This window comes from Meriones unguiculatus, chromosome 1 (genome assembly GCF_030254825.1).
Source record: "Meriones unguiculatus strain TT.TT164.6M chromosome 1, Bangor_MerUng_6.1, whole genome shotgun sequence".
NCBI classification, from domain to species: Eukaryota; Metazoa; Chordata; class Mammalia; order Rodentia; family Muridae; genus Meriones; species Meriones unguiculatus.
The window spans coordinates 100,530,013-100,557,943 of NC_083349.1; the positions used below are offsets into that span (position 1 = coordinate 100,530,013).

A 27,931-nucleotide genomic window follows, 5' to 3' on the forward strand; every position below is an offset into this window, starting at 1 on the left:
CATTTATTTTTATTAATCTTAAAGGTTAGCATTTGAAGTCATGGCTTTAATTGTGACATTTTATATATACATGTCATTATATTATGCTCTTGTTCAATTCCCTTCTCCTACTGTCTTTCCGCTCTACTTCTTGGTGCCCCTTTCTTTAATCATACCCTCAAATGATACTCCCCATTTCCCTGTCACATGTATTCCATCACCCTCTTACCTGCTCTGTTCTGTTGTCCTCTACTTTCTTCCTTTTAGACCTCTTCTCTCTTTTTTCTCATTTTTGTTTGTTTGTTTGTTTGTTTTTAGACAGGGTTTCTCTGTGTAGCTTTGGCTGTGTTGGACTTGCTTTGTAGACCAGGCTGGCCTCAAACTCATAGCAATATACTTGCCTCTGCTTCCCTGGGTGCTGGGATCAAAGGTGTGCACCACTGTGCCTGGCTGACCTACTCTCACTTAGTCCATGTTTTACTTGCATCTCTCTCTCTCCCCACATAACACACACACACACACACACACACACACACACACACGCTTAAATCTAGATTCCATATATGAGAGAACACATGGGATTCCTCTCTTGAACTCCACCTTATTTTGCTGAAAATAATGATCTCTACTTTTCCCTCTAACTCCATTTCTCTTGAAAATGCCACAGTTTCAGTTTTCATTTGTTGGCTAGCATTCCGTTGTGTACACGGACGCATTTTCTGCTGCACCCCATTTGAGCAGTTCTATGGTAGCTTTACCTGTATTTCTAATGATGGGTGTGTAAATCTTTGTGTTCCTTTCTGTGAGCACATCCGGTGCCCATTCTTCTCACCCTTGGACAATACTTGCCTTACAATTCTTTCTTGGAAGTGTGAATTCTGTCATTTCTCCACACTCTTGCCCAACTTGTGCATTTCAGTTTGTAGTATGAATTCTCTCTCTCTGTGTGTAACATTTTGCTGTTTAATTGCCTCTTATTTGATCCCTGATAAAGTTGGATATCTTTTTAAGAATATATTGGACATTTGTAGTTCCTGCTGTAGTTTGCCTGATCATAGTCTTTCTCCATTTTTCTTCTGAAATGCCTGTCTTTTAAAAGGTTGAATTTTAAAAAAAACTTCATCCAGACACCTTAAGGAGGAAAAGCCTTCACAGGTGATGGACATCTTAGCGAGGATGGAAAGTGCGTGTGAAGGGAGTGACCTGAGGGACACTGATCTCCTGCCCCTGTTCCTCCATCTCCTCCTCCTTCCTTGCCCAGCGCTGGAACGCAAATGAATGGGCCTGTCGTTTCTATGCCTTGCCACTAGGCAGTGCTCTTCTCCCCCTCTGCTCTAGCTGTACATCAGCAGTAGCCACCAAAGTGCTTCTTAAGGAAATCATGAAATTTGCAGGCAAATGGTGGGATCTAGACAAGATCATCCTGAGTGAGGTATCCCAGAAGGAGAAGACACACATGGTATACACTCTCTTATATAGACCTATAAGATATGATAAACATACTGAAATCTATACACCCAAAGAAGATAAACAAGAAAAAAGACCCGGGGTACGATGATCAATCCTCACTTGGAAAGACAAATGGGATGAACATTGGAAATAGGAGAAAACAAGTAACAGGACAGGAGCCTACCACAGAGGGCCTCTGAAAGACTCTACCTAGCAGTGTATCAAAGCAGATACTAAGACTCATAACTAAACCTTGGGCAGAGTGCAGGGAATCATATGAAAGAAGGGGGAGTTAGTATGACGTGGAGAGGACAGGAGCTCCACAAGGACCAAATATATCTGGACACAGGGGTCTTTTCTGAGACTGACACTCCACCAAGGACCATGTATGGATATAACCTAGAACCTCTGCTTGGATGTAGCCCATGGTAGCTCAGTAACCAAGTGGGTTTCCCTAGTAAGTGGAACAGGGACTATTTCTGACATGAACTCAATGGCAGGCTCTTTGACCTCCCCACCCCCCAAGGGAGGAAAAGCCCTGCTAGGCCACGGAGGAGGACTTTACAGCCAGTCCTGAAGATACCTGATAAAACAGGGTCTGATGAAAGGGGAGGAGGTCCTCCCCAATCAGTGGACTTGGAAAGGGGCAGGGAGGAGATGAGGGAGGGAGGGTGGGATTGGGAGGGAATGAGAGAGCGGGATACGGCTGGGATATAGAGTTAATAAAATGTAACTAATAATAAAAATAAAAATAAATTTTAAAAAAGTGAACCTGACTGGGAAAACAATGCTGCAAGCAGCTGCTCTACCTTCTGAATCTGAGAGACCCCAGCCGACCCTGCAGCTGGGCCTGCAGATTGTCTCTCTCTGCAGAAGTCTTTTCCAACTATAGCTGTGGGTCTGGCTCTCCTGGAGGCTCTCTCTGCCGCTGGGTGTTCCTGGGGCACCGGGTGCCATCTCCGGCCTCTCCCACGGAGATTGCCTGTCCTGTGAGGAGTCTCTGTCCCTCTTGTTCTTGGCTCATTACTCCTAGCCTTGGCTTGTACATTCTCGGGTCAGTGAAAGGGCCACGTTGTGTCCAGCCCTCCCTTTCTGGGAGTCCTCCCACGCCTTGGCTTTCTTTCCCACGCTGAGAGAGCTCCTGTCTCTGTATTTGTTTGGTTGCCAATCTCCCGCTAAGGCAGTGTGGTTCTCAACCTGTGTGTTGCGAATCCTTTGGGAGTCACATATCAGATATTCTGCATATCAGATATTTATATTATGATACATAACAGTAGCAAAATCACAGTTATGAAGTATCAATGCAATAATTTTATGGTTGGGGATCACCACAACATGAGGGTCTGTAGCCAAGGCTTGAGAACCATTTAGAGTCTAAGGTGCTGTGTTCTGTCTGACAGGGAGCTTTTGACCTCAGTGCAGGATAAAGATGACTCTCAGGCCTCACACACACACACAGGCCCCATTCCGCTACACACATGTCAGGTGTCCTCAGCGGAAGGGACTGGCTATGGATCTCAGCGTTGACGTGGGATACCACATAGCCCAAGATCCTCGAATGTTGTCTGATGCATAGTAGGCATTCAGTAAATACTTCTTAAATGAAATAAGCTTCACTTGAACACCCCAGTCACACTCACTTCTAGAATCTTTCCATTTCAGGCCCACATATAAAAGGGAAAAAATAATTACAAGAACAACAATGTTGTCTGTCAACACAATAAGGAGTGTTTTCTCATCGTTGGCAGAATATTTCAGCCATATAAAAGGTATTTTATTTCATGTAGTTGGGTTAAAATATCACAGCAAGTATGCACAGCTATGCTTCACGAAGGGCATCTGTAGCATTGGAAATGGACCCCGGGGCCTCACTGAGCTACGTCCTTAGTCCACTTTATCATTAGGTCTCTTATTAAGTATATTTTATAAATGGACACAAGGCATCATCTTTCTGGAGGTATACTGAACAATGGCCCATGGTGAAGGAGACGGGCTTCAGTCATTTGATGCTGCAGCAGGCTGTGTTATCCCCAAATTCACATCGAGAACTGTGGAGTAAAACTTACAAAGTAAAATTCTCACCCCCCACATAAGCTTTTTTTTTTTTAAAGACTCATTTATAAACGTAGGTAGATGGACAACAGTTCTCAAACTTCCTAATGCTGAGGCCCTTTAACCTCAAGTAGTGGCAATTCCCAGCCATAACACTGTTTTCGTTGCTACTTCCTCAACGTAGTTTTGCTACTGTAACGAAGAGCAAATATGTAAGTATCTGTGTTTTCTGAGGGTCTTAGGCATCCCTGTGAAAGGGTTGTTGGGTCACAACCCACAGGCTGAGAATAACTGATGTAGGACCCAGGGGTTGGTGGCTCAGGTTCAGGTTCAAAGGAATGAGGTTTCTTTGGGGATGATGAAAATGTTCTAGAATTTGATTGTGGAGATGGCCACGTAACTCTATGGGTATCCTAGCTCTGTCTGCGTGAAGACTTTAAGTGGGTGGATTGTGTGGTTCGTAAGCAGTGTCTCAGCGCAACTGTTACTTTAAATGGACAAATGCCTTTGGACGTTCACAGCTGCTTCTTTCCATGGCTACAGACTGTCTTGGAGTGGGCAGTGCACGCTGAGACAGCCTCCCTGCATGCCTGCTTGGGCTCCTGTCTTAACAGCTTCGGTGCCTACTGCACAGAGGCCGCTCTCTCTCAAAGGACTTGCCCAGCAGTGTGTGGGTTTCATGGAAGCAGTGCTGTGCAAGGATGAAAAGAAAACACTGGGGCCGGAGGCTGCTGTCCAAAGTTCCTGTCCCAAAGCCAGGAGCAACAAAGCTGTGCCAGGTAGGGAGTCACTATTTCAGGTTTTTGGAGGGGTTTTCAGCCAAACTGGCATCAAGATTCCCAAGCTGCCAGGCCAAGAAAACAAGCCACACACTCACTATTCTCTGTTACACAAGAATTGACGCCCTCTGGGAGAGACGACATTGGTTCAGATACTCGAATGTATTTGAGAGAATGAAGGAATCTAAAGCTGAGAGCTTGGGGTGTAACAGAGAAAAAGCTCTGGTTCTGGGGACTCCTGCGAGCCCTGGTTTCCCAGAACCCTAGAATAGTTCTCTCTTGCTGAACTTGTGTTAATATTACTTAATGTTAGTATAATGTAAATAACAAGAATAGGATGGGTCAGGAGCATGTCTGATGTATTTCAAAACTTCACAAAATTGCTTTTATGGTTCTCTGATTTGGGGCCTTTCGGTCCCAAATTCTAGGAGGCATCGATGAAATAGAATGTTTACAGTGGAATCCTTGTCAAGAATACAATAAAGCATATGCTCTACCTGACCTGTGGAATGCATGGGTGGTTTGTATCCTCACAGTTAATTAATTACTGAAGACATTAGGGAAGCTCATCAGCCTCGAATCCTGACACTTCATTTCTGGTCAGAGAATGGTCCCCTCACCAGTGTGACTAAGGCTCATCCCATTATCACCTTATTCTGTAGTTTATTCACCATAACAATGGATTTGTTCAAGTTAGATGTCATACAGATCGGCTGCACATAGTTGTTACAAACCAGAGCTAAGATGTGTAGGTTGCTTAGGAAAGTGCCCAGTGCGTCGAAAGCATGAATTCTCCTGTAGAAGGGGAAAGGCTGGGCAGACAGGCGCTGGGCTCTGCTGGGGAAGACGGGGATCTTGCTGCACGGCAGGAATGGTTGAAAATTGGGTGGCAACAGTGACGGTGAAAACAGTGAGTCCTGGGAACTTGCTCCAAGAAGGGAAAGGTGTCCCCAGACAGGAAATGCCCAGAGAAAGCCTCTGAGATAACAGTGATCGCAGTGTACAATTCCCATCCCCCTTGCTAGAAAACTACTTGAACTGACGCAGGTGCTTTTCATCGTAGAGAGGTGAAGACAGAAGCCTGTGCAGAAACTCTGAGACAAGCAAGTGTCGGCTCTCTGACTTCCTGAAGGGAGTCTTTCGGTTTTATTCTTAACGTTTAAAGACTTCTGGGTATGGGCCACTCATTATTTACGGAAATCAACAAAATCCAGTAACACAACAATGGCTAGATGAAGCCCGCTGTCCTTTTCAGCGGAGCCTTTGGAGGAAGGAAAGGTGATTTTTCACAGGTATGGTAGCAGCAGCTGTGTGCTGAAGCAAGAAGACACAGTCTGCCGTGTCTCACCTCGGTGACGGTCTCACACACCCCTAGCTGAAAGGGCAAGGCCTGGGCATTGCATACCCACATTCCAAACGAGCTGTTCCTCTAAGGATACAGACCGTGCCCTTCTCGTAGCACACAGTGATACGTGCTGGCCAAACTCACCCATCTCCCGGCTCCTGTGGCCCGCAGGTTGGGGTCTGGGGTTGCTGGTGACAGATGTTGCCAATGGCACTGAGGTGGCTCTGTGGGTGGCCTCGGCTACCGGGAGAGGTAGAGCTTGTGTCAGGGTGACAGGCTGTGTGGTTGTCCCTGGGATGGATGGATTCTCATAGGCTTTGGTGGTCTCACCTGTGAGAAGACAGAACTGCGTTGGTGCCCACAAAACAGCCTGAAGGACTTAGAGGACCGGAAGTCAAATAAATGTTTACTGAACACCTCCGGCTGTTAGCAGAGACCCTTGCTAGCTGCAGTGGAGGGTCGGATCTACACAAACAGCCTGTACAATTTCAGAGCAATAAGCCATGCAATAAACAAAGATGAAACGACATATTTAAGTTCCAGTTCAAGACTATTGCAATGGAGAAAAGGCAGAGCACGAGTAGTGGCCAAATTACTTTGCTGGGCACCACGGACAATGGTTTGTTCCATTCCTTTCTAACCTGTTTTTCTTTCTCCCCCTCTTGCCCGCTCTGTTACCTTGCCATCTTAACCGTAATGGGCCTGTGGTTACATGGTGCTTGCAGGGCCCTCACTGTGGCTCGCTCCTACAGAACACATTTTGGTTTAGTTGATGGTCAGTCAGCTGACTTCTCCTGGCCCAGATGTCTTGCAAATAATTGGGATGATTGGATTAACTCAGCAGCAAGCACCACCTAGGTTCCCCTAAATTATGAAGATTTAGATTGTGTCGATGGGCTTTATTTCTTACAGTTTCTCACGTGTATATACCGATTTAGGATCGTTTTACTTCCCATCGCCCTCTCTCACCAACTCCCCACCCTGAAACTCTCTTTCTACCCAATAAGTTCCCTCTTACTATGATGTCCTAGATTTGTTTCACTCAGTTTGGTTTTGGTTGCTTACCTGAGTCTGAGTGGGAGCTATTATTTTAAATTTTCATTTTTGTTCTTGATTATGCCTATGTGTGCGTGTGTGCATTTGGGTGTAGTGTCACTGAAGGCCACAAGAGGGAGTCAGATCCCTTGGAGCTGGAGTTCTGGGTGGTTGTGAGTTGCCCTGCACTGGTACTGAGGATTGAACCCAGGTCCTCTTCGAGAGCTTCAAGCTCTTTTAACCACTGAGCCATCTCTTAGGCCTGAGTGGTAGGTCGTTTCCAGGAGTGTGGGGAACTGACACAAGGCTCCAGAGGTTCCTCAAGGAAGCCCAAGGGTAGAGTGTGCTCCTTGTATCAGCCAAGTTCACCTGGGTTGGTTTGTGGCTGTCTTTAAGGGTAACAGCCTCAGGTTTTCCCTCTGTCCTATCTTCATGTGGACTCCTCTTCCCAGGGTGTGAAGTAACTTCCCTCTACTTTCCTTTTATGAAGATGTGTGTGACTGTGTTAGAGCCCACCCAGATAATTCAGGAAAATATCCATTGTCAAGACCCTTAATCATATTAGAAATGTGCCATATAAGGGCACGCTTGGGTTCCAGTGATGGGGATTTGAGTATCTTTTGGAGGGGACTTTTTCAGTCTACCATAGCTTTAGCTTGTCACTGTGTTTAGGGTTGGTGCATTTTAGACACATGGAAAAGCAGGCCAAGGGGTAGCACATGAGGTCAAAAGATGCCTCTTTCTCCATCCAATTTGCTCTTTGATGTCCTATGGCACTGTACATGGTACAGCATCCTACGAGAATGGTGTCAGAACTACAGCCCTGCAGACAGACATTTGGTGAGATGTTCAGACCCATTGCTCAGCACGGGCATCCGCTTTCTTTCACACCCTGACACTGTCACCTTCCAGGGGCTAATCACAGGCCAGACAAAAAGCAAACCTGGGATCAGGGGTTCGATTCAGCCTTCCCATCTGTTCTTGCGGGTAGGAAGCAGATTTCTCATTTTCATTTACCCTGTCGCTTGCCAACACTTGGCCATCTTTAAGTCAGACAGAAGACTGGGCCAGACCATCACCAAAGAGCCATGGATGGCTGCTGGGCTTCAGCAGACATCTGCACCACCCTGAGGCAGAGCCAAACCTGCCTGATGTATGACATTTCCTTTCCTTTAAAGGACAGCCATTCGTAATAAATCCTAGAGAAGTGTTTAATTTCTCAAGAGGGATCCCCTGCCTTCTGCTGGTGCTAGATGGCATTAGCGCCTCTTGAGGGAGATGTGGGTCCAGGTTTGGTCTGCTTCGTGCAGGGAGGAGCCACTGAGTAGAACTGCTTGTAGATTTCAAAGACCAGGATCAGGATCCAATTATTCATTTCGAGAGACAGGTACAAACAACCAGGCAGTATACTTTTACTTTCAAACCATTAATCCAGCCGTAATGCTGCAAAGTAAAGCTTTTGCTTAGAACATCTTTCTGTCATAAACTTATTATAGTTCAAAAATAATAATTATCTTTTTCTTACCCCAGTGGCCAGATCCTAGGCTCCTGACTACCCTAGTCATCTTGGTTTGTGAATATTCAGTTTCAAGAGAGCTAGAGATTAAATGGCAGCCAATGAGCCCATCAATAGGACACAGCTGCTTTCAAATATTTGATCGATTTACTCAAGAGGCATCTATTGGGTCCTGTGTTTTTGTTCATTCCCTGTCACAAATTAGAACCATCTTTACCATGAAGGAAAAGGATGCCACTTCTCCTAATTCGCTCAGGTCCTTACTGAATATCTCACTCTTGATTCATTAGGAGAAATCCGACATAATACCCAGTCAGACAGTTTCTGCAGGCCGTGTCAGATATATGGAGGTTTTGTTTCCTTTCAAAGGCTTTCGCAGGAATGCCTTGTGCTCTCAGTGCATGGTGCTCGTGGGCCTGGCCAAGAACAGCTTCACCGGCAGCCTTCTCGGCAGCAGAAGGTGGAGCCCAGATTTCCCTACGTCTGGCAGATCCACGGGGCTGAGTACAGGGAGTTACTCATGCAGCCACCGGGAATTGCTCCCAGAGAGGCTGATTTGCCAGATCTCCTGATCTCCTATTGACCATGGAATTTTGATGTAAGAATTGCAGCCAAGGATCTCTCTGAATTTGAGGCCAGCCTCGGCTACATACAGAATGAGTTCCAGGATGGTCAAGGCCACACAGAGAAGCCCTGTCTTGAAAAACCAAAACCAACAAAGAAAAATAAGTTTGCCGCCTAGGCTCCTAGCCTCACCCTCTCCGGCCTTGCTTCTACAGCTATCTGGACCTGTCTCTTATGAAAGGGGACAGTCATGCCTACGGGGCAGGGCTGCTGCCATAATTTGGGTGAAGTGTACAAGTCACCCACGCTGTGCTTGGCTCATGTGGGAATCCAACAAGGTAGGAGTTGACATCTCCCATGATGTTATGCCTCCTACTCTGCAGCGGACAGTAGTGTGCCTTATTGATGGTGAAGAGGACAGAAGCCAAGATGCCCAGAGGTCTGAATGCTGGGAAAAGGGGGGTGGGGGGAGTTCTTCTCACCACTGACTCATTCTGAGCCTCGGGGCTGTACACCAGGGCAGGAGATCTAAGATCCACTGCCCATCTAATGTGGGCTGGCACTTTGGAGGATTTTTACATAAGCATTCTAGGTGAAGATTGTCACAGTCCCGGAAGCAGACACAAGCGTTCCTGTTTTAAGCTAAGGAACAGACTTTTCAAGAGGTCAAGAAGCTTTCCCACTTCCAGGGACAAATGGAAATAGAGACAAGGTTTGAACTAAGGGTGGTTGACCCCAAACTCTTTGTCCCCGAAAAGGGAAGAAAGCAGAAGACAGGGCCCTGGTCACTTGAGAATTCCTGAATGTATCTCAAGGTCGCTGGTGATGTAACCGAAGCTTACTGTCAGGAGCGGTGACACAGCAGCTGTGGTGGGAAAAGGGCAGTGAGGGCAGGAGATGCCTGGGATGTGAAATGTGAAATCTACTGCACTATCAGCCCGATAGGGCGGGGCTTAGCAAACTGCCAAGGGGAGGCAGGAGGGTGTTTTCCTGGTTCTCCCTCTCCATAGCAGATTTCCCCAGCCTCCTCTGGCCATGACACCTAGAATGTGCCTCCCCAGTTTTGTATTTTTTTTTTCCTTTTGTGCTTTTTCTCTAAACCAGCACTCACCTGTTTTTATTTAGCTCAGAGCAAACGGAGGCAGGAACCAAGTAGCAGCTGCCTGCTTAATGGTTGTTAACTGCCTGGGAGAGACAGCCTTTGAATTTCAGGTAATATCTGTCCCCAGCGTGAGCCCTGCTAGACAAATCAGATACGTTCCAGGGTTCAAGTGAGACAATTTACCAATGAAGACAGTGGTTATGCTTGGGGGGGGGTGTCATTCTAGCCTGATTTATCCGTTAACTCAGTCTCCGAGAGCTTAGTAAGCGTTTTATGCTGCGAGCTGAGACCTGAGCCATAGCCTGCCCGCCCTTTGTTTCGCCCAGTTTCTACAGGAACTTGATCACTTAGGAAGAGCAGCAATGAGGCCGCTCTTTCACAGTTCTCACTGGAATACTCTGTTTAAATCGGTAAGAACTCACCCCCGTGTGGGCGTGGCCTTTTAAAATTGGAACAGTACCCCAAGCATCCCTTTGCTATTGGCACATTCGTCATTTAGCTAGGTCTGGCCCAGAACGTACTCAGTACATGGCGAGTGAATGGATGAATGAGGAACTGTGTCAGGGAAGCTTGAGGGGGCGGTGGTAATGGGGACAGTTGACAGCAGTAATGGTTGTGCCTGAACAGTGTGGCTTTTGGTACTTCATAGATTTAAATAGAAGTAGGAGGGGGAAAGCCCCATGAACCTACTTTCTTGCTCTTTGCCACCGGAAATTTACTTCACTTCCCTGAACTGTGTTTTCTTCAAACTGTGTGTGCATTAGGACTAAGAAGGAGGCATATTGGTGATAATCCCAGCAGACTGAAAACTACCAGGGGAAGGTCTCGTCACAGTGCCTCGCACAAGGCAAATATTCAAGAAATGCTAGCTGCTGAAATTCCGGAGCCCTGTGCAGCCTACATCCCTGAGCAGAACGTGGACCAAATCTGCTCACACACCATGTTTCCGGAATGCCAAGTCCTATGAGCGTGAGGAGTCAAAGCACCTCCCTAGGAAGGACCATGGAGGGCACAGTTCTGGATTTAGCACAGGAACTCGGGAAGGGGAATTTCTTAGTCTCAGCTGTCCCCCAGGCTGGCACGGCTGAGCCCCCACCGATGTGAGCTTTGTCCTGATTTGGATCTTGCTGTTAGTGAATAAGCCCCATCATTCTCCCTCCTTCCCTTTGCTTTAGAGCCACACCGAGGCAGCCTTCTCCCTCTTAGTTGCCAGGAAACGTTTCCAGGCGTAAGGTCACACATATCACCGTCTAAAGTAACAAAACAACAAAATTCAAGGCCACCGTCATTCTGCATGAAAGTGACACTAATAGAGAGACAATAGCAAATTCTGGAACCAACAACAACACGACAACAAAATCCTTCACTGGCAAGCCACGGCTGTCTGATCGCATTGATTTCGGTGCCAGGTTCGTGGCATTGATTAGAGCATCATGAGGGTCAGCAGGGCCTGACTGGGTGAGATGTTAATTTCCACGCCATCTCCTAAAACCCAACATTGCGTGTTTATGAGCTCAGACAGCTTGGATGAAATAACACGTGAACACTTGCCTGCTTTGGCAGCTGGAGTTTTGGATGATGAATATGTAAGAGTTGATGGGTAGGTTATACCCTTTTGGGGTTTACTTTCTGGAAAAAAAAAGAGAGAGAAATTTATTACTGGGGCTGGTTTCAAATCTCTCAGTGATGATAAGTGGATTATCTCTTTCCAGTTTCTCTCGAGTTCAGTAACATCTGTCACCCTCGCACTGAGTTGTTGCTTACAATAAGAAAGTCAGGTGACATTTTGTTTTCCTGTGGATCATTGGTGTTATTAATAATAGAATGGAAGTAATAAAATCTCCATGACTTACAGTTGCTTAAAATTAGCAAATTCTTATTTTGCTCCTGAAGATAGGACATGTAAGCCGAGTAGTTTCCCTCCCATAAGGCTTTGAATGTTCAATTACAATAGTAGATGGATGCAAAACATTATCCACATTCTCCTTTCAGGTCTTGGACTGGCTGTCTGCGGAGAGATGGCCACCTCTCACTCTCAGAAGCCCTCTGGGACCCATTTGAAATCCAGGGCATCTTGAAAACTTGAAAGCAGTTGTATATAGGTCATTGTCCTTGAAAACAGCCATTGGTGGTCACTTGGGGAAAGACTTTAGATGCAAGGCAAGGAGAAAGAGCACTCTTATCAGACACGACCACAGTAGAAGCAGAAATAAGAAAGACATAGGTGAGCAGAGCTGGATCAGCAATGATCTGGCAGAGCAGTAAGTAGTTATCAAGCCTGGGATGAGTGAAATTGCCTGGAAAGGCTATTTCCTGTGAAGCCATCTGGTTTCCAAGAGATGCCGGACCAGAGATGGGCTTTTTTCCTTTTTTTTTCTTTCTACAATTAAATTGAAAGTGCTAATGGAGCAGGCATGGTGGTACACACATGTAGTCCCAGCACTCTGGGAGGCAGAGGCAGGTGGATCTCTGGGTGTTCTAGGCCAGCCTGGTCTACAAAGAGAATCCAGGACAGCCACGGCTACATAGAGAAATCCTGTCTCTGAAGAAGAGGAGGAGGAGGAGGAGCAGGAGGAGGAGAGGGTAATGGAAAGCAGTCTCTTCCCTACCCCATGACAAGTTCTTTTGTCTGTGAGTAGCTGGTAAGATCCCAAGGTCATAAGCAGTGTCTCATGTAGCTATGACATGAAGAAACATCTTTAAAGGTTTTGTGTGTGTGTGGGGGGGGGTGTCATTGGCTATCATATTTATATGAAAACATTAATATCTCGACACAAGGAAGGACTTGAAGAGAATGGTCAGGGAGGTGGTGCTATATGGAGAATGGAGTGCGTGGAACAGAGCACAGCCCAGGAATATGACAAGCATCCTATTGGCACAAGGATTGTGAGGTCTCAAGAAATGCCTGAGACTAAGAAAAACTGGGTTCCTATTTTTATTTTACTTTCTCATTTCCTGTTTGTTTGTTTGTTTGTTTGTTTGTTTGTTTGTTTTTAATGGTCCTGGGGATCAAACCCATGGCCTTGCACATGCTAGGTGAGAACTCTACCACTGAACTACACCCCAGCCCTTACTTCTACTTTTAATTAACTGCTATCATCTTCAAGACTATATATTTTTTTTTCTCCATCAAGAAAATAGAAATAATGACATGACCTCTAAAAAGTTACAGGGATGTAATGAAAGAAAAAAAGAAATTAGAAAGTGTTTGGATCTGCCCACCAAGATGTGAATCCTCGTTCCACCATTACCTGTAAGTTCCACTCAAAGGCAAACAGGAGGCAAACATCCTGTATCACAGGTGCTTCTTATGTCATCGCGCTAAAACCATCTGGGGAGCAGAATGGGTCATTTCCAAGTGCTCAGCTCGGTTGGGGCCTGCTCTGAGCAGACCCTGGTTGAGGCTGTTTGGACCTGATAGGGTCCTCCTGGCTGAGGGCCATACAGAGTTCACAGAGAGGGAGGCAGAGGTTTCCCTCCGCCTTTTTTACTATTCTTTTCATGACTAAAATTGGGTAGTCCTTTGTATTCCTGTTCAGAGGGTAAATGAGCATTGGCTCGGCTGCCTGAAATGTGAATCAAAGGACAGCCGGAAGCTATTAGGGCATCTGGCCTTTCCTCTCACAAGCCTGCACTGTCCGCGAATTGTGTGGACCAAAACCACACACACCATCTCTCCCTGACAGCTCCCAGATCCTCAAAGGAGATTAATTAAAGGAGGATAGTGACCTATAAAAATTAGAAATAAGACCCCAGAGAAAGGTCATCCTGGCACCCGAGCCTTCTGAGGAAGGTGACATGACCTGGTTATGCTTGTTGGCCGTGAACTACTGAATCACAGGGTACCCTTGGCTGCAACCTTCCGAGACAGTGCCCTCCCTAACATCTATTTGAAAGAGGTCCCTACTCACTGTGTAAGCACATGTGCTTATTATCTTTGGCCACAGTCGTTTTCTGTTCAATGTCACAAGCAGGATGAGGAGAGACGAAGTTGAAATTTATAGAGAATAAACTTATTAAACTGAGTTTATCGCAAAACCAAAAAGCAAACGACAACAACAAAAATCCCTAATACTCCTCGTCTCTCCTTTGTAGGAATGAAGTTGTCCTTTAAGGTCCTAGTGCGATGCTTGGGGGGCAGGCTGAGTTGTAAGTTTGAGAACTATTGCCCAGGCGGGAACTCCTGTGTGGAAGCTGTAGTTCTCTCTACTCAGCCAGACTTTGCCATTGTCATTTGGTCTCTGCCATGAAAAATTCTTTGTTTAAAGGCTTTGTTACAACATACTACGTGGTTGATACCTCCCGTCCTCTGATAAAGAAACCAGGGTCATTTGTGTAACTTAACAGGCTCAGGGAAACAGGGATGGCCCGATTTGAGGAGCATCCTAAAAGGTCTGTTTTAACTCTCGTCAGTTCTGATGGATGGAGGAAATAGGGTCTGGGGCTTGGGATGCCTAATGGGGCTCAGAAAAACCATCCAGTCTGGACAGGCCATGGTATAACGAGACAGTTCTGTTTCCACAGGAGATCCATCCTCAGAATAATTCCATCACATCCAGTCTTGCTGGGAGGCCAGGCAGCTTTGAGCTGGAAACTGGTTTTAAATCCTATGGAACTTCTTTGGAGAAAATAGGAGACTGGGTGTCTTGAGCAATGGAAGGGAAAGGAAAGCACAGGACACCATCCTATGCTCAAGATCAAATGTGACGGAGTAAACAACTTTCACTGGCCAGTCTCTGGAGACATGAAATTAAAAAAACATATATAATGGTGATTTGGCAGGATGGTGGATATTATTATACATATCATACATATTTTAATTTAAAGGGAAAAAACCCTGAATGAGAACATCACCTACATTAAAAAAAAAAAAAAAAAAAAAAAAAAAAAAAACATGTAGGGAGAGAGGGTGGCTGAGCGGGGATGGGGGTGGGGGAGAGCCCTAGCCACTAATGTGGAAGGAATGAGACAGTTAGGAAAAATTATAATTTTGCAGTTGCAGTTTGCCCTGTTTCTGTAGTATCCAAAATTTGTGATTCAACTAATCTGCAATCAAAAGACTTGGAAACAGTTTGTAGCTGTACTGAACCTGCATGTGGTTATTTTCTTGCCCTCATTTCCTAACAGTCAAATAGCTCTCACATAGCATCCACATTGTTAGGTATGGAATGTATCTAGAGATGACACAATGCTGTGAGAGGATGTCCAGCTTACTGCTGAGTAAGCATTACTGGGAAATAAGTTACTTAAGCAATTTGAAGTCTCACCCTGCTTGCTAACTAATTACACACAGCTTGTCCCTGGAGAAGTCTATGCTAGTAGCCAAGAAATCAAATTTAGAATCAGCAACAGATTAAGGAAACTGTCAGTACAGCCTCTTGCCATGGCCAATGTACCAGGACACCAGGGAGACCTGACGATGTAATCTATCCTTTTCAAAATATATAAGTTGAGGGGCTGGAGTGACGACTCAGAGGTTAAGAGCACTTGCCGCTCTGCCAGAGGACCTGGGCTGAGTTCCCAGCTGTCCATAACTCCAGTTCCAGGGGTTCCGATACCCTCTTCCGGCCCCCATGGGCACCAGGCACCCACATGGTGCACAGACATACATGCAGGCAGGCAAAACACTCACATACATAAAAAAAAAATAAATATATGTTTAGAAATATATGTTGAGGTTGAAAACAATCACAAAAAAAAAAAAAAAAAAAAACAGTTGGGCCCATTTTTGGTCCAACGGTAGGACATACCAGTAGACAACTGGCCTAGACTCAATGATGTCATCATCATTCCCGAAGTCAAGATGTGATGTGGTGGGGGATTGAAAGGAGACTGAAGCCGAATGACAACTAAGTGCTAGGCATAATCTCTGATCATGTTACAGATCCAAGAAAGGATAAACTATTATGAGGAATGTTTTGGAGACGTGAGTAAGAAGTCCTTATCAGGCAGTGTTGCTTCAGTGTTAGTTTCGGACTCAGGAAAATGTTTGTGTGTGTAGAGAGACATGAGGAAGCACTTGGAGATGAAATGTTGGGGATGCTTGCAGAGTGGTCCAGCTAAAGTGTCTTAAAATGACAGGTACGCAAGTGTGTAAAAAGAAGCAGGACAAAATATGAACACGTCAGGACTCTGGGTGAGAGGAAGATGGGTATCCATTGTGCTACCTTTTAAGCTTTCTGTAAGCTTAAATATTTTCAAAATGAAAGACTGGGTTGGAGAAATAAACGGAAATGGGAGAAGCGGGGTTACAATGGCTCCGAGAGAGCTGGCTACCTTTTCATTGTGAAGCTACACTACTGCTGTCATTGGCTTGCTCGCATTATCTTTTTGAGAGGGAGAGAGAGAATAAAAATTATTACTTGTTAGGGTTCCACGGAGCTAGGAAGTTGAGCTGACTCAGAAGTAAAGCAATTAATTGAACAAAAATTCTAGATAATCTAAAATAAAATTGTGGCTCAGCCTCTCTCTAAGCCTGTGCTGCCGTCTACCCATCTCCTAGAGAGCCCAAGGGAAAATGTTCTAGATACAGGGTGCATTCAGCCCACCTGAAGGACCAGTTTTCAACAATCCCAACTTGTTAAATGCAATTCACTTTTCTCAGAGTTTGACTGAACTTGCGGACAACTGTGATGCAGTTAAAATGAGGAACGGATGCATTTAGCATTTCCAGATTCTACCTTGTAGTGATCTGTCAAGTAATTATAATCTGGTATTTCTTAATTCTAGTTTTTGGAATCAATGCTTCATGTATTTCTGAAAAGAGGTGGGACATAGGCACAAGGTAACAGCGACGGAAAGAGCACAGTTCATCCCGGCGTCGCCTCGGACGCTTGCGCTCAGCAGTGTGTTCAGGGTTACCTAAGATGATGAAGGATTCTCTCCATCTGGGTAGGGACAGGGACTGAACGCCATTCGAGTAGCTTCCTTTGTAACCAGACTGCCCAGCAACTTTCCGGACGAGTATTTTCCCTCCTGAATTATCCAGCACACCACTACGAAAAGAAAGAAAAAGCAAATTCACACACAAGGAAGGTGTAGACATATTGCTTGACCACAACACAGTCTGTCTTTACTCGGACACATGAAAGCAGTGAGGTTGAGGGAAAGTTGGCTTCAGCTTGCAGCCCGATCTCCAAGAATGGTGTTTCTGCTGAGCGTGGTGGCCCACACGCTTAATTCCAGCACTCAGGTGGCAGAGCCTGGTGGATCTCTGGGGGTTCGAGGCCAGTCTAGTCTATAGAGCTAGTTCCAGGACAGCAAGGGATACACAGAGAAACCCTGTCTCGAAAAACCAAAACCAAAACCAACCCACCCACCCCCAAATGGTGTTTCTATCACTGGACTTGGCCCCTGACCTCCAGGCCAAATGTCCCTGTCTTCTTGCATGATCTGTTGTTATGTCACCCTGGAATTCTATTGATTCTCATAGCTCAATTTTCTAGTTCTCTAGCTTTCCTATTCCTACTCTTTTCTTGTGTATTTTTGGTCTCCTTTTAAAAAAATAATTACTTTTTTTTTTTTTTTTTTTTAAAGACAGGGTCTTGCTATGTAGATCTTGCTGACCCAGAACTCACTATGTAGAGCATGTTGGCCTCAAACTCACAGAAAAATTGCCTGCCTGTTTCCTGAGTGCTGAGATTAAAGGTATGTGCTGCCATGCCTCACCCTTGCTTCCCTTCTTCTTCTGGGTGTGGCTCTGGAGTGCTGCTCCCAGGAGGAGAACTGAGAACAGCATCACAGGTCCCAGGTCTCAGGGGTGGCTAGAGTGCTTTCAGGCAAGGCCTGTGTGCTGGGCCCAAGCGGGGAAAGAATTTTCCACGGAGTGTTACAACTAATTAGGTCTTTTAGAATGAGATTGCTGGTGGAAGTGGAAGCTCCGTCATTTCAGAGGTTATGGCGATATCAAAGTGCTACAGCTCCTTGGTTAAGCTCCTGTGCTGAGCAGAGCAGAGGCCAGAAACCCATGGTCTGGGGAGATGCAGGTCAATGGCTGCAGAGGCAGTGCTGCATGGCAGTGAATGGTGAAGCCTACTGCATCACCAGCATGTGGCTGGCCAACGGGCAGTCAAGCCCCCAGTGGCAGCTGCTTTCTTTTGGGCAGCCAAGTTTGGTTATCCAGCATGGATTCTATCCGCAGAATAAATGAGGGAGGGCATGCTTTCATTTCCTGTGAAATCAAGGGCAAGTATAAAGCTTGGGCCAGTGTGTGTGTGAGGAGGGGGAGGGGGTTCCGAGGGTGAATGTGTTTGATTCGTCGGGGTCAGGGGTGCCAGGGATACTTAATCTACATGTGCCAAAACAGTCCTACCATAAGAGGAGAAAAGCAGTACTTAATTATCCTATGGGTGAGGCAAGAGCTCCAGGTAAAGTCAAAGGTCATTTGGAAAGTCAAGACACCAAGGCATCTTATTAGCATAGGGTGGGTATCTCCGGGAATCCCCGAGTCCTTGCCTATCAGGAAAGGGTCAGGCCTGGGATCTTTCTCTGAGAGCTACATGACACTCCTTAGTTTTACCCTGATGAGAAAAGGGAGTCCACCATCTTTGTCTGATCTTGAGGTTATCCGGAAATGTCAGACTTCAACCTCATACAATAGAGTCCCACACCTCTTTTCTTCCTTTATTCTTCCACCCAACCGCCAGGATTTGTGTGTGTGTGTGTGTGTGTGTGTGTGTCTAGCCTTGGCTGTCCTGGACTCACTTTGTAGACCAGGCTGGCCTGGAACTCACAGTGATCTGCCTACCTCTGCCTCTGCTGGGATTACAGGTGTGCACCACCATGCCAGAATTCCTTTCTGTCTTTTGAGACAAGGTTTCTCTATGTATCCCAGGCTAGCCTCAAAGCTCACCATGTAGACCAAGCTAGTCTTGAATTCTCAGTCCTCTGGCCTCACTCTCTATGCCTGGCTTACTAATGATTCTTCCTTTCTCTTGTTGCTCTCAGCATGTTGCTCAGGTTGACCTTAGACTCCTGAACTCAAGAAATTCACCTGCTTCAACCTCCTGAGTACCTAGGACTATGACATTTGCCACTACACCAAGCTTCCCACTGATTCTTTGAAGTAAAAACTTTGTGCCTGAAAATGTCTAATTTGGCTCTGGGATGTCACAGAGTGAACTCAGTCACTTGAAGGAGCAGGATAAGGTTATTAAAAGTATGTGGTTCTTTGATTTACAACTAGAGAGGGAAAATGCACAGCTCAGTTAAACACATTTGAAATAAAAATCCCAGGGCCAAGGGTTATAGTGCAGTGGTAGGGAGCCTGCCTAGCCTGTGTGATGCCCTTGGCTCCAGTCTCAGCACTGAGAAAAGGGGAAAAGGAGAAGGAAGAGAAGGAGAGGAAAAGGAGGAGGAGGAAGAGGGGGAGAAGGAGGAAAAGGAAAGGATTTCCTGAAGGCTGATTTGTAGGGGCTAACATAAGGCAGGAGGCCCACCCCACGTCCTAAATAGGACCTTTACAGCATTGTTACTTTTCCCTGGAGTCAACCATGACTCCTCTGAGCATTTGTAATTTATGGCATAAGGGTCAAAAAAGGTAGAAGGATTTGTTCCCATCAACACGGATCCTTCCTTCCCCAGGGGTGAGGTTGCCATTTCCTGCCCTCCCAACTCCTCTGTGACTCAGCAACTTTCAAAACTCAAATTCTCAATGGCCATGAAGAAGGTGACAGTAGCACGTGACATGTAACATGCTTATCAGCTTTAAAATCATCTTACACATGTCTCCCTGTGTCCTCCCCGCAAACTTGAGAGTTACGGGGTGGAGGAAATGTTGCTGTCCCCTGCTCCATAGAAACAGCCTGCTCCTGTAAGCGAGTCACTCAAGACTTTGTAGCTGGTGCATTCAGTAGGTATTTGCATGCATGTGGGTCTCACCAATCCCACACCCTGGGTTTCTCAATGCAGGTTGTGGTACTTAGGGTTCACAAGTGCATGCGTACACACACATACACACACACACACACACACACACACACACCCTCTTCCAACTTCTTGTCGCTCTCTGTAGCCTTTGCTGCTCCACCATGGGATCTGGCTAGCGTCTGTTTGCTAAGCAACCTTACCACCCACTCACATGGCTTGCGTTGTTCTGCTGCTTTCCCTGGATCCCTCTACCGCCCATGTCCTTCCTCACAGAGAGCCTGACGCCATCTTGCTTTTGCAGCCCTCTTAGGCTTTTGTTCTTATAACATACTTGGTGATTTACTGTCTTGTACTACCTCTAAAGATTTATGAATTAATTTCGTTTCTTAAATAAATAAAAAAATCTTTTAAAAAACAAATTTAAAAAAATTGTTTTTATGTGTCTAGGTATTTTGCCTGCATGCATATATGTGTATCACATGTATGCCTGGTGCCCACTGAGGCCAGAAGAGGGCATCAGATCCCCTGGAGCTGGAGTTACAGACGTTTGTGAGCCCCTATGTAGGTGCTGGGAATCAAACCTGGGTCCTTTGGAAGAGCAAGCAGTGTTCTTAACTAGTGAGTCGTCTCTATAGTCCCTGAAGAAATTCCTATGGAAAGGATAACGTTTTATTTTTCTGGGTAAGGACACTTACCAGTTTGTGTCCAGTTACCAGTTACCAGTTACCACAAACACTGGTTTGGGGCAGGATGCTCTTATATCAGCTTTGGGAAAACAGTTGTTATGCTTTCAGGATTTCATGAGCCAGTTGACTTGACATCGGAGATTTGATGTCAGACCTGTCTCCTTTCTGCCGCCTTTGTGGAGAATTTATCACTCGATCTCAGCTCTGCACAAACATGTGCATGGCCTCGACATTCATCTTCTACCTGACTCTGGTGCCTGGGGTCTGAGATAAGCTTAGGGCCAGTTCTCCAGCTCAGGGAGGGAGAGTAAGCCACTGAGCCAACTGTTGAACGGCAGCTGTTCTGAGGATGGGCACACATTCAGAATCTTCAGGAAGAGGGCCTTACACAGAGATGCTCATTGGTCCATCTTAGGAAGAGCTCTCTTTTTTGACCAAGTGCTTGCTTCTCTGCCTTTACATATATGGGTTAATACCTGCTAGATGGCTTAGTGGGTAAAAGTGCTTGTCAACTATGAGCAACTTTTTCCTTTCTTTTCTTTCTTTTTCTTTCCTTCCCTCCTTCCCTCCCTCCCTCCCTCCTTCCCTCCCTCCCTCCCTCCCTCCCTCCCTTCTTTCTCTCTCTCTTTCTTTCTTTCTTTCTTTCTTTCTTTCTTTCTTTCTTTCTTTCTTTCTTTCTTTCTTTCATCAAATAGTTTGATGAAAGACACAAGGACTCATTTTATGAGCCTTCCCTGTCTCCTGCACATAGATTAACCAATAAAGTCAGATTGTGAACTCAAGCTTCACAAGAGGGATGAGATGCAGTCACAACCCATATCAGGAATAAAATACTGGAACCATGTTGGCCCCAGTGTGTAACTAGCTCAAGTTGGGTCCTGGTGCATCCTTTTTGCAGAAAGAATTGCTTTCCTGTGATGCCTTTGCTTTGTTTGTGTGTTCCTTTGCATGGTACTGGTGTTATTTCTGACACTAAGCCCAGTGACCTGAGCTAGAGACCAGAACCCATGTAAGAAAAAGCTGCGTGAAGTGGTATGCATTTGTAAGAAGGCCTTCTGCTGAGAGGTGGGAGGTAGATTGTAGAGTCACCTTCAAAGTAGCTCATGGGACAGGTAGCCTAAAGTATGCAGGATGGCAGGACCCAGAGAGAGCCTGTCTCAGTCAGAAGGAAGAACAGAACTCTCTAAAATTGTCTTCTGGACTCGACCCACAGGTCAGGGGGTATGTGCACCTCCCCAACAAATAAATAAATACTTAAACAAACAAAAAAAACCCCACCACAAATAAACAAGTGACATGGCATATGTGCACTTCCACATAAACAAGCAAACAACCAAACAAACGGTGTGTTTACGATGAGACTGAATCCAGATATGAGACCTCGATGTGACAAATATCCCTTTGTTTTGAAACAATAGAATAAGTGGCCTGTGAGAAAACATCTGTACACAATAGGGTGTGTGAATATTAATTCCTTTATTTCAAATTAACTTGAGGTTTTGAACCCAAGCCTATTCTTTCTCATCTCCTGTTCTGAGGATGGGAGACCCTGACAGGGTAGGGACTAAGGTCTTCTCTTCATGCTATCTCTCAAATCCTGCCTCCCTGAAAACAGATTTTGTCTGTGGAAAATGAAGCTAATAGCATCCCAGATTCCTGTTTGTCCCTTAAGACCTCTATTCATCCTTTCGCTGGATAGTGATATCTCCTTCTGAATAGTTTCTACTCTCTCAGACATCGGGCTAAGGAATCCACAGAGGCCCTTGAGGGTTGCTCAAAAACAAGAAGTGAGCCTTCAGGGTTTTTTTTTTCCTTTCTTTTTTTTTTGCCTCATCTGTTCATCTGTATTCTTTTCATTGACATCCCACTTTGCACACTGGGCTTGTAGAGCCCTGTTCTTCTGAACACACTTCTCAGTTCTCTCTTTAGGCATGTGTTCATTCTTCTTAAAGCCTTTTCTGGTCATGACTCTTGCAGAGTAGACATACACCTCCCTCACGGAGTAGTACTGGCCCCCTAGTTCTTGTGTAAATGTGTGACCTCTGGGCTCTGGGCTAGAAGTCAGGGGCATGGTGGAGCCCTGATCTTCACTGGTCAATTAATAGCAATTACATTAACTTTGCTGTGCCTAAATTCCTTTTCTGACAGACGGAAATGCTAGCAGCAGTGTTGAAATGAAGGATGGAAATGAAGCCGGAAGGAAAGAATCAGAGCATCAAAAGGTTATTTGTCATTTAGATGATATCTTTGGTGAGGTCAAATTCACTCTTGCAGTTCTGTTCTCCTTTTTAAAAAAAACAATAAGTGTTTATAATCCTGTTCCACCTTATTCCCTCACATCATATGGGCAAAAGAGAGGAAGTCTAATGTAGTCTACAGGTAATTCTTACACTGTATCTTTTTCACAATGTTTCATGGTGGACAGTTGTTTCAGAGCGAAATAACTAGCTACCTTCAAAGGAGTTTTAATACCATCTCCTCTCATTTGACAGAACAAGCCAGTTACTTTTTGTGCAAATATAGACAAGGAAAAAGATACAAAAAACCCAAGTGATTCAGACATTATCTAGCATTGAGACACTGCATCCAAGGCTGTACCAGCAGCAGTTACTAGGCATATTATAGCTGGACCTGGGTTACAGTCTAACTCCAATGCGTGACAATGTAGCTTTAGAAGAGCTGTTCAGACTACATTTATCTGTTGTGTTACTGTGTGTTTGTTCCTTTGCTTTTGTTTTTGAAGACAGGGATTCCTGTAGCTCAGCCTGGCCTTGGATGCAATAGACAATAACCTGGGATTCCCCATTCTCCTGCCTCCCAGATGCTGGATTATAGGTTTCCACAACTACAGCCGGCCGTGTCTTTACCTTGAAGATGTACCTAACAGTAGTTACAGATCCTTCAAAAGGGAACTGTTGTGGTGGGAAGTATGGCAGCCGGGCAAAGAAAGTATTTGCCATATGCATGTTAACTTGATCACCAAAGACACGCATTTCTCTGTGCTTGGCTCCCAGACTACAGAAAAGAGAACTGAGTATTCAGTCAAGGTCACTTTGACTTTCTCGTCTAAGCTGGGACTGAGTTCAAAGCATGCCATGCCTCTTGTCATCCTCCCCCAACCCAAAAGTTATAGCTGGACACAAGGTACCACCTGTCACCCTTTTCTGTCTCTAGTTTATCACCATAGCTCTGATACCCACTCCTAACTCCTGGCCATTGCTAACATTTCCTTGCACAGCATAGGTAGAAAAAAAGGATCAATAACTATATTTTCTTTGCTATGGTTATGAAAGAATACAAGGGGGAAGAATGCTAAGGTTTCTGTTTGCTTCTGTAATTCATGTCTTTTATCTGTGTTTAGTTCTTCCTCAAACTCTAATATATGGTCCTTCTTGTTTTCTTGTGCTGGGCTCACCTGCCCATATATATTATTGGTTTGATTCAGAATATGATGTTTCATTTTTAGTGGTGGATATGTGCATAAAAATATATTCACTAGTGTAAGTAAAAATCTGATACAAAGCTCCGCAGCTTCCATTCCAAATGCCTGTTCAAGCTGTAGAGAAGTGGAGAGGACTTTTTTTTTTTAGGTCAGCATTTTTTAAAAACTTTTATTAATTACACTTTATTCACTTTGTATCCCCACATAAACTCCTCCCTTCTCCCCTCCTAATCCCACCTTCCCTCCCCCTTCTTCACGAATGCCCCTTCCCAAGTCCACTGATAGGGGAGGTCCTCCTCTCCTTCCTGCTGATCTTAGTCTATTAGATCTCATCAGGAGTGGCTGCATTGTCATCTTCTGTGGCCTGGTAAGGCTGCTCTCCCCTCAGGAGGAGGTGATCAAAGAGCAGGCCAATCAATCAGTTCATGTCAGAGACAGTCCCTCTTCCTGCATGGAATCTTATGAAAGAAGTAGGAAATAGTAAGATCTGGAGAGGACAGGAACTCCACAAGGAGAGCAACAGAACCAGAAAACTTGAACACAGGGGTCTTTCCAGAGACTTATTCTCCAACCAAGTGCCATGCATGGAGATAACCTAGAACCCCTGCACAGATGTAGCCCATGGCAGTTCAGTGTCCAAGTGAGTTCTATAGTAATGGGAAGAGGGACTGCCTCTGACATAAACTGAGTGGAGAGGACTTTTAAGTTGTGGGGTCTGGTTAATTTTGGTGTGTGTTTTTGTTTTTATTTGCAATATTCTTAAATAATAAACTTAAAATTGAAAAAAGGCAGGGGAATAAGTCAGTTGGTTTTTGTCAGAGTGCCATGAAAGGAGACACAGGGTCACGCATGACTTCTGGGACAAACTTGCAAATGGAATGCAGGAGGCTCAACTAGGTTTGGACATTACATTTCTGCCTGCTAATTATAGCAACCCTGCAGCAGAGGCTCCCCAGCAGTACTTTGATCACCGGCTGCTGAGCAGGTCAGAGCCGCCCACCTGTGAATCGCGGCGCCACACACGCTGGAGTAAGACGCGTAGACGCCGCTGCCGTAAACATGGTGTTTGGGGTCTTGGCATCCTGCTGGACACTTCACCATGAACTCAGGATTGATGATCTTCCCAGCTTTGACATCACAGTTGATCTGAGGCACAGCTGGGAATACAAAATGAGGTCAAAATTAGCCCCTAGCAGTGTCAGCTTATATCTGAGGTGACATTGTTAGGTCGTAAGTATTCCTTTACTTAATTTGTGAACACCTGAATCGGAACTGTCCCTGCATCCCTTCCATATAAGGAGGGAGGGCAAAGAAATAGCAAGGGCGATCCTCGGACCAGAAGAACAATGACATCCATTACCTTTAACATGCTGAAAGAAAAAAAAAAAAACATAAAGGCTGACTTCTGTTCTTGTTTGGACAATTAATTAATTTAAAATAACTCTGAGAAAAGATTCACCACCAGTGATCAAAATGTTATCTGGAATCAACAGAAGGAGGAATTGCTGGTTTTCCAGATGCTCTGTGATTATCCCAGGAAAAGAAAACTTTTAAAGGAAGCAGGGAAAACAAGCAAGGGGAGTCAGAGATCACTGAGGTAGGGTGGCCTTCTGGGCAGAGAAGGGGGAGAAGTTGCTAGGCTGGGCCAGGCTCAGGGGGACTGAGCAGTCGTGTTCTGTGTGGGATAAGACATGGAAGGTCTATGGATAGGGGAAATTATATTCAAAGTGACCTTTTTTGGTGTGGTCCTAGAGGATTTCTTTGCCTAGATGTCTTTTGCCTGTACACTTGAAAAGATTGGTACTCCCCATTGGGCATCCAGGAGAGTGCGTCAGTCTTGTCTCCTGCCTCTTCCTCACAGTATAGGAAGGCCTATTGGAGCGGAAAGCTTGCCCGAGGACAAGGTGAAAACAGATTTTGCTGGTAATGTCTGAAAAGGAGTTGGATGCTTCCTCTTTACAAAGCTTTTCCTCCCTCAAAAAGAGAAAGGTCCCCCAAGTCACAGATCCCTAACCCGTGGGTTGCACAGTTCTATGAATTCAAGTCCAGCCTGGTTTACACTGTGAGATCTTTTCTCAAAAAACCAAAAGAGAGAAAAAACATGGAGCTGTGTGGTGGTGGGGAAAATATGATAAAATTTTAATTTTATTTATGTGTGCATGCATGAGATTACATGTCTGTGTACGTGTTTTCAGATCTGAGCAGGTCAGAAGAAGGTATCAGATCCCTTGCAGTGTGAACAGGTGGTTGTGAGCTGCTCAGTGTGAGTGCTGGGTACCAAACTCAGGTCCTCATCATGATAGAGTAGTGAGGGCTCTCCATTGCCAAAACATTCCTCCAAGCTGCTGGACTACATATGCACACAGAGTAGAGCTCTCAGTATGGATGATTACAGACTTCACATGTCGGTCAACTATGCAAAATATTGAATATTCTTTACAGTGTCAAATATTTAGATAAGATTTAATTCTTAAGGTGTAAAAAAGAAATAATATCCCTCTCATTAACATGCAAATTTGCTTCTGTCTTTATTAAATGCTTAAGTTATATGAATACGAATACCAAAGAACTTCCCTAAAATAATTTTTATGATTATTTTAATAAGTATATTACTTCTGTATATCCAAGTGGCATGAGCTTGCCTTAAAGATCTGTTGTGTTGGCCTGCTCTTTTAATCCTAGCACTCAGGAGGCAGAGCCATTCCGATCTTTATGACCAAACATGATTCTAAAACACGAACTCGTTCAGCCTGGCCATGCTCACATGGACGCTGGATAACACTAAAGGGGAATCAGGATTGACAAAACAAAAAGTCATTTAGCTTCTTAGAATGCAGAATTCAGAGGCAAGGGGTCCTTGTCTCTACAAGCAACTCTGCTGTGAGCTGTGATACCAGAGGGCTGAACTGGAAGGGTAAACTTTCCGTAGAGGTAAATCTGCCAACAGCTTTCTAGGAATTGATGCTACCTTGGTAGGAAGGAGCTGTTCACGGGAAGCGATGAGCAGGCCTCCGGTGGAGGTTTGCAAACAGAACCGTTGTAGGGGGTTTTCTGTCCCGGGTGGGAGGTGGAGATTAAACTCCTCCCAGTGCTAAGAGCCAGTGATGGTGATTACACTCCGAGATCCAGGAGCTTTGCCAGGCCACCCACCCTCTGAATTACTGAGATGCTCACAGAGCTGTTAATGGTTTCCAGCTGTATCCAAAAGCGCACATGCTCCTCCCCGTCCCCGTCCCCCCCCGCCCCCCGCCCTCCTCAACCCTAAGGTAACCGATCGAGCACTTACATTTCATTCAAGCTGGAGAGAGAACGGAAGTTGCACAGCGGCTCTTTTCCCACACACCCTCCCACAAGCTCTGCCGCTCAGGGCGAGGCCAGCAGGGCGCTCCTCCTGGGAGCCACGGTTGAGCCTGGTCACAGGCTTAAGCAATTTGTGGTCTACATTAAGAACGGACCTCTGTGCTTAAAACATTTAGTTCCATCCTCCCCTCCAAAGCCACTTCTTTTTAACCTTTTGTTCTTTTAAACTCTGATACCCAAGGCTGTGCTTACTATTTTGAGTCTTGGTATATACATTTTAAAAAAAGGCAATTTGGGGACCTCAAGATGCCAAGTTAGTCTCTCCTCACATTAGCTTGGGTCCCTGAGAGTACATGGGGTGCTCAACTCCCACTTCTACAGATCACCCCCAAATAGATCTCCTCCCTTAGATAGGAAGAAAAGAGCAGACTTCGGGGCCTGAATTATTAGGAAATTATTAGGAAATGGCAAACCCTGTGGACTGGGATTACATTTTGATGACACTTGGAAACTCTGAGATTTTGGATCTTCCGGTTGGATCTTCCGGAAGGCTAACCAGATCTCTTGGAAGGGACTAAACGAAGCCAAATCTGGAAACTTTTTGAATGCGTACTCAGGGTGCACAAAATAAGTCATGCTTCAGGATTTTTCGTGAATCTGTAGCTAGAAGGACGAATGGAAAGGGGGAGGGAGGGTGGGATTGGGAGGGGAGGAGCAAGGGAGCTACAGGAGGGATACAAAGTGAATAAACTGTAAATAATAAAAATTAAAAAATGAGAAGAAAAGAAAGACAAATTGGAATGTCCCACAGGACT

At 45.3% G+C, this 27,931-nt stretch overlaps 1 protein-coding gene across 1 annotated transcript in view; it reads right to left on the minus strand.

Moving 5' to 3' along the window:
* Positions 1-27,931, minus strand: part of Vit (vitrin) — a 113,354-nt gene that overhangs the window by 35,358 nt on the left and 50,065 nt on the right. The window contains exons 4-7 of the mRNA XM_060364314.1: positions 24,817-24,973; positions 16,683-16,816; positions 11,373-11,450; positions 5,749-5,934 (exon numbers count right to left, since the gene is read on the minus strand). Of these exons, the coding sequence (XP_060220297.1) occupies positions 5,749-5,934; positions 11,373-11,450; positions 16,683-16,816; positions 24,817-24,973 (555 nt within the window). The remainder of the gene's footprint in view (positions 1-5,748; positions 5,935-11,372; positions 11,451-16,682; positions 16,817-24,816; positions 24,974-27,931) is intronic.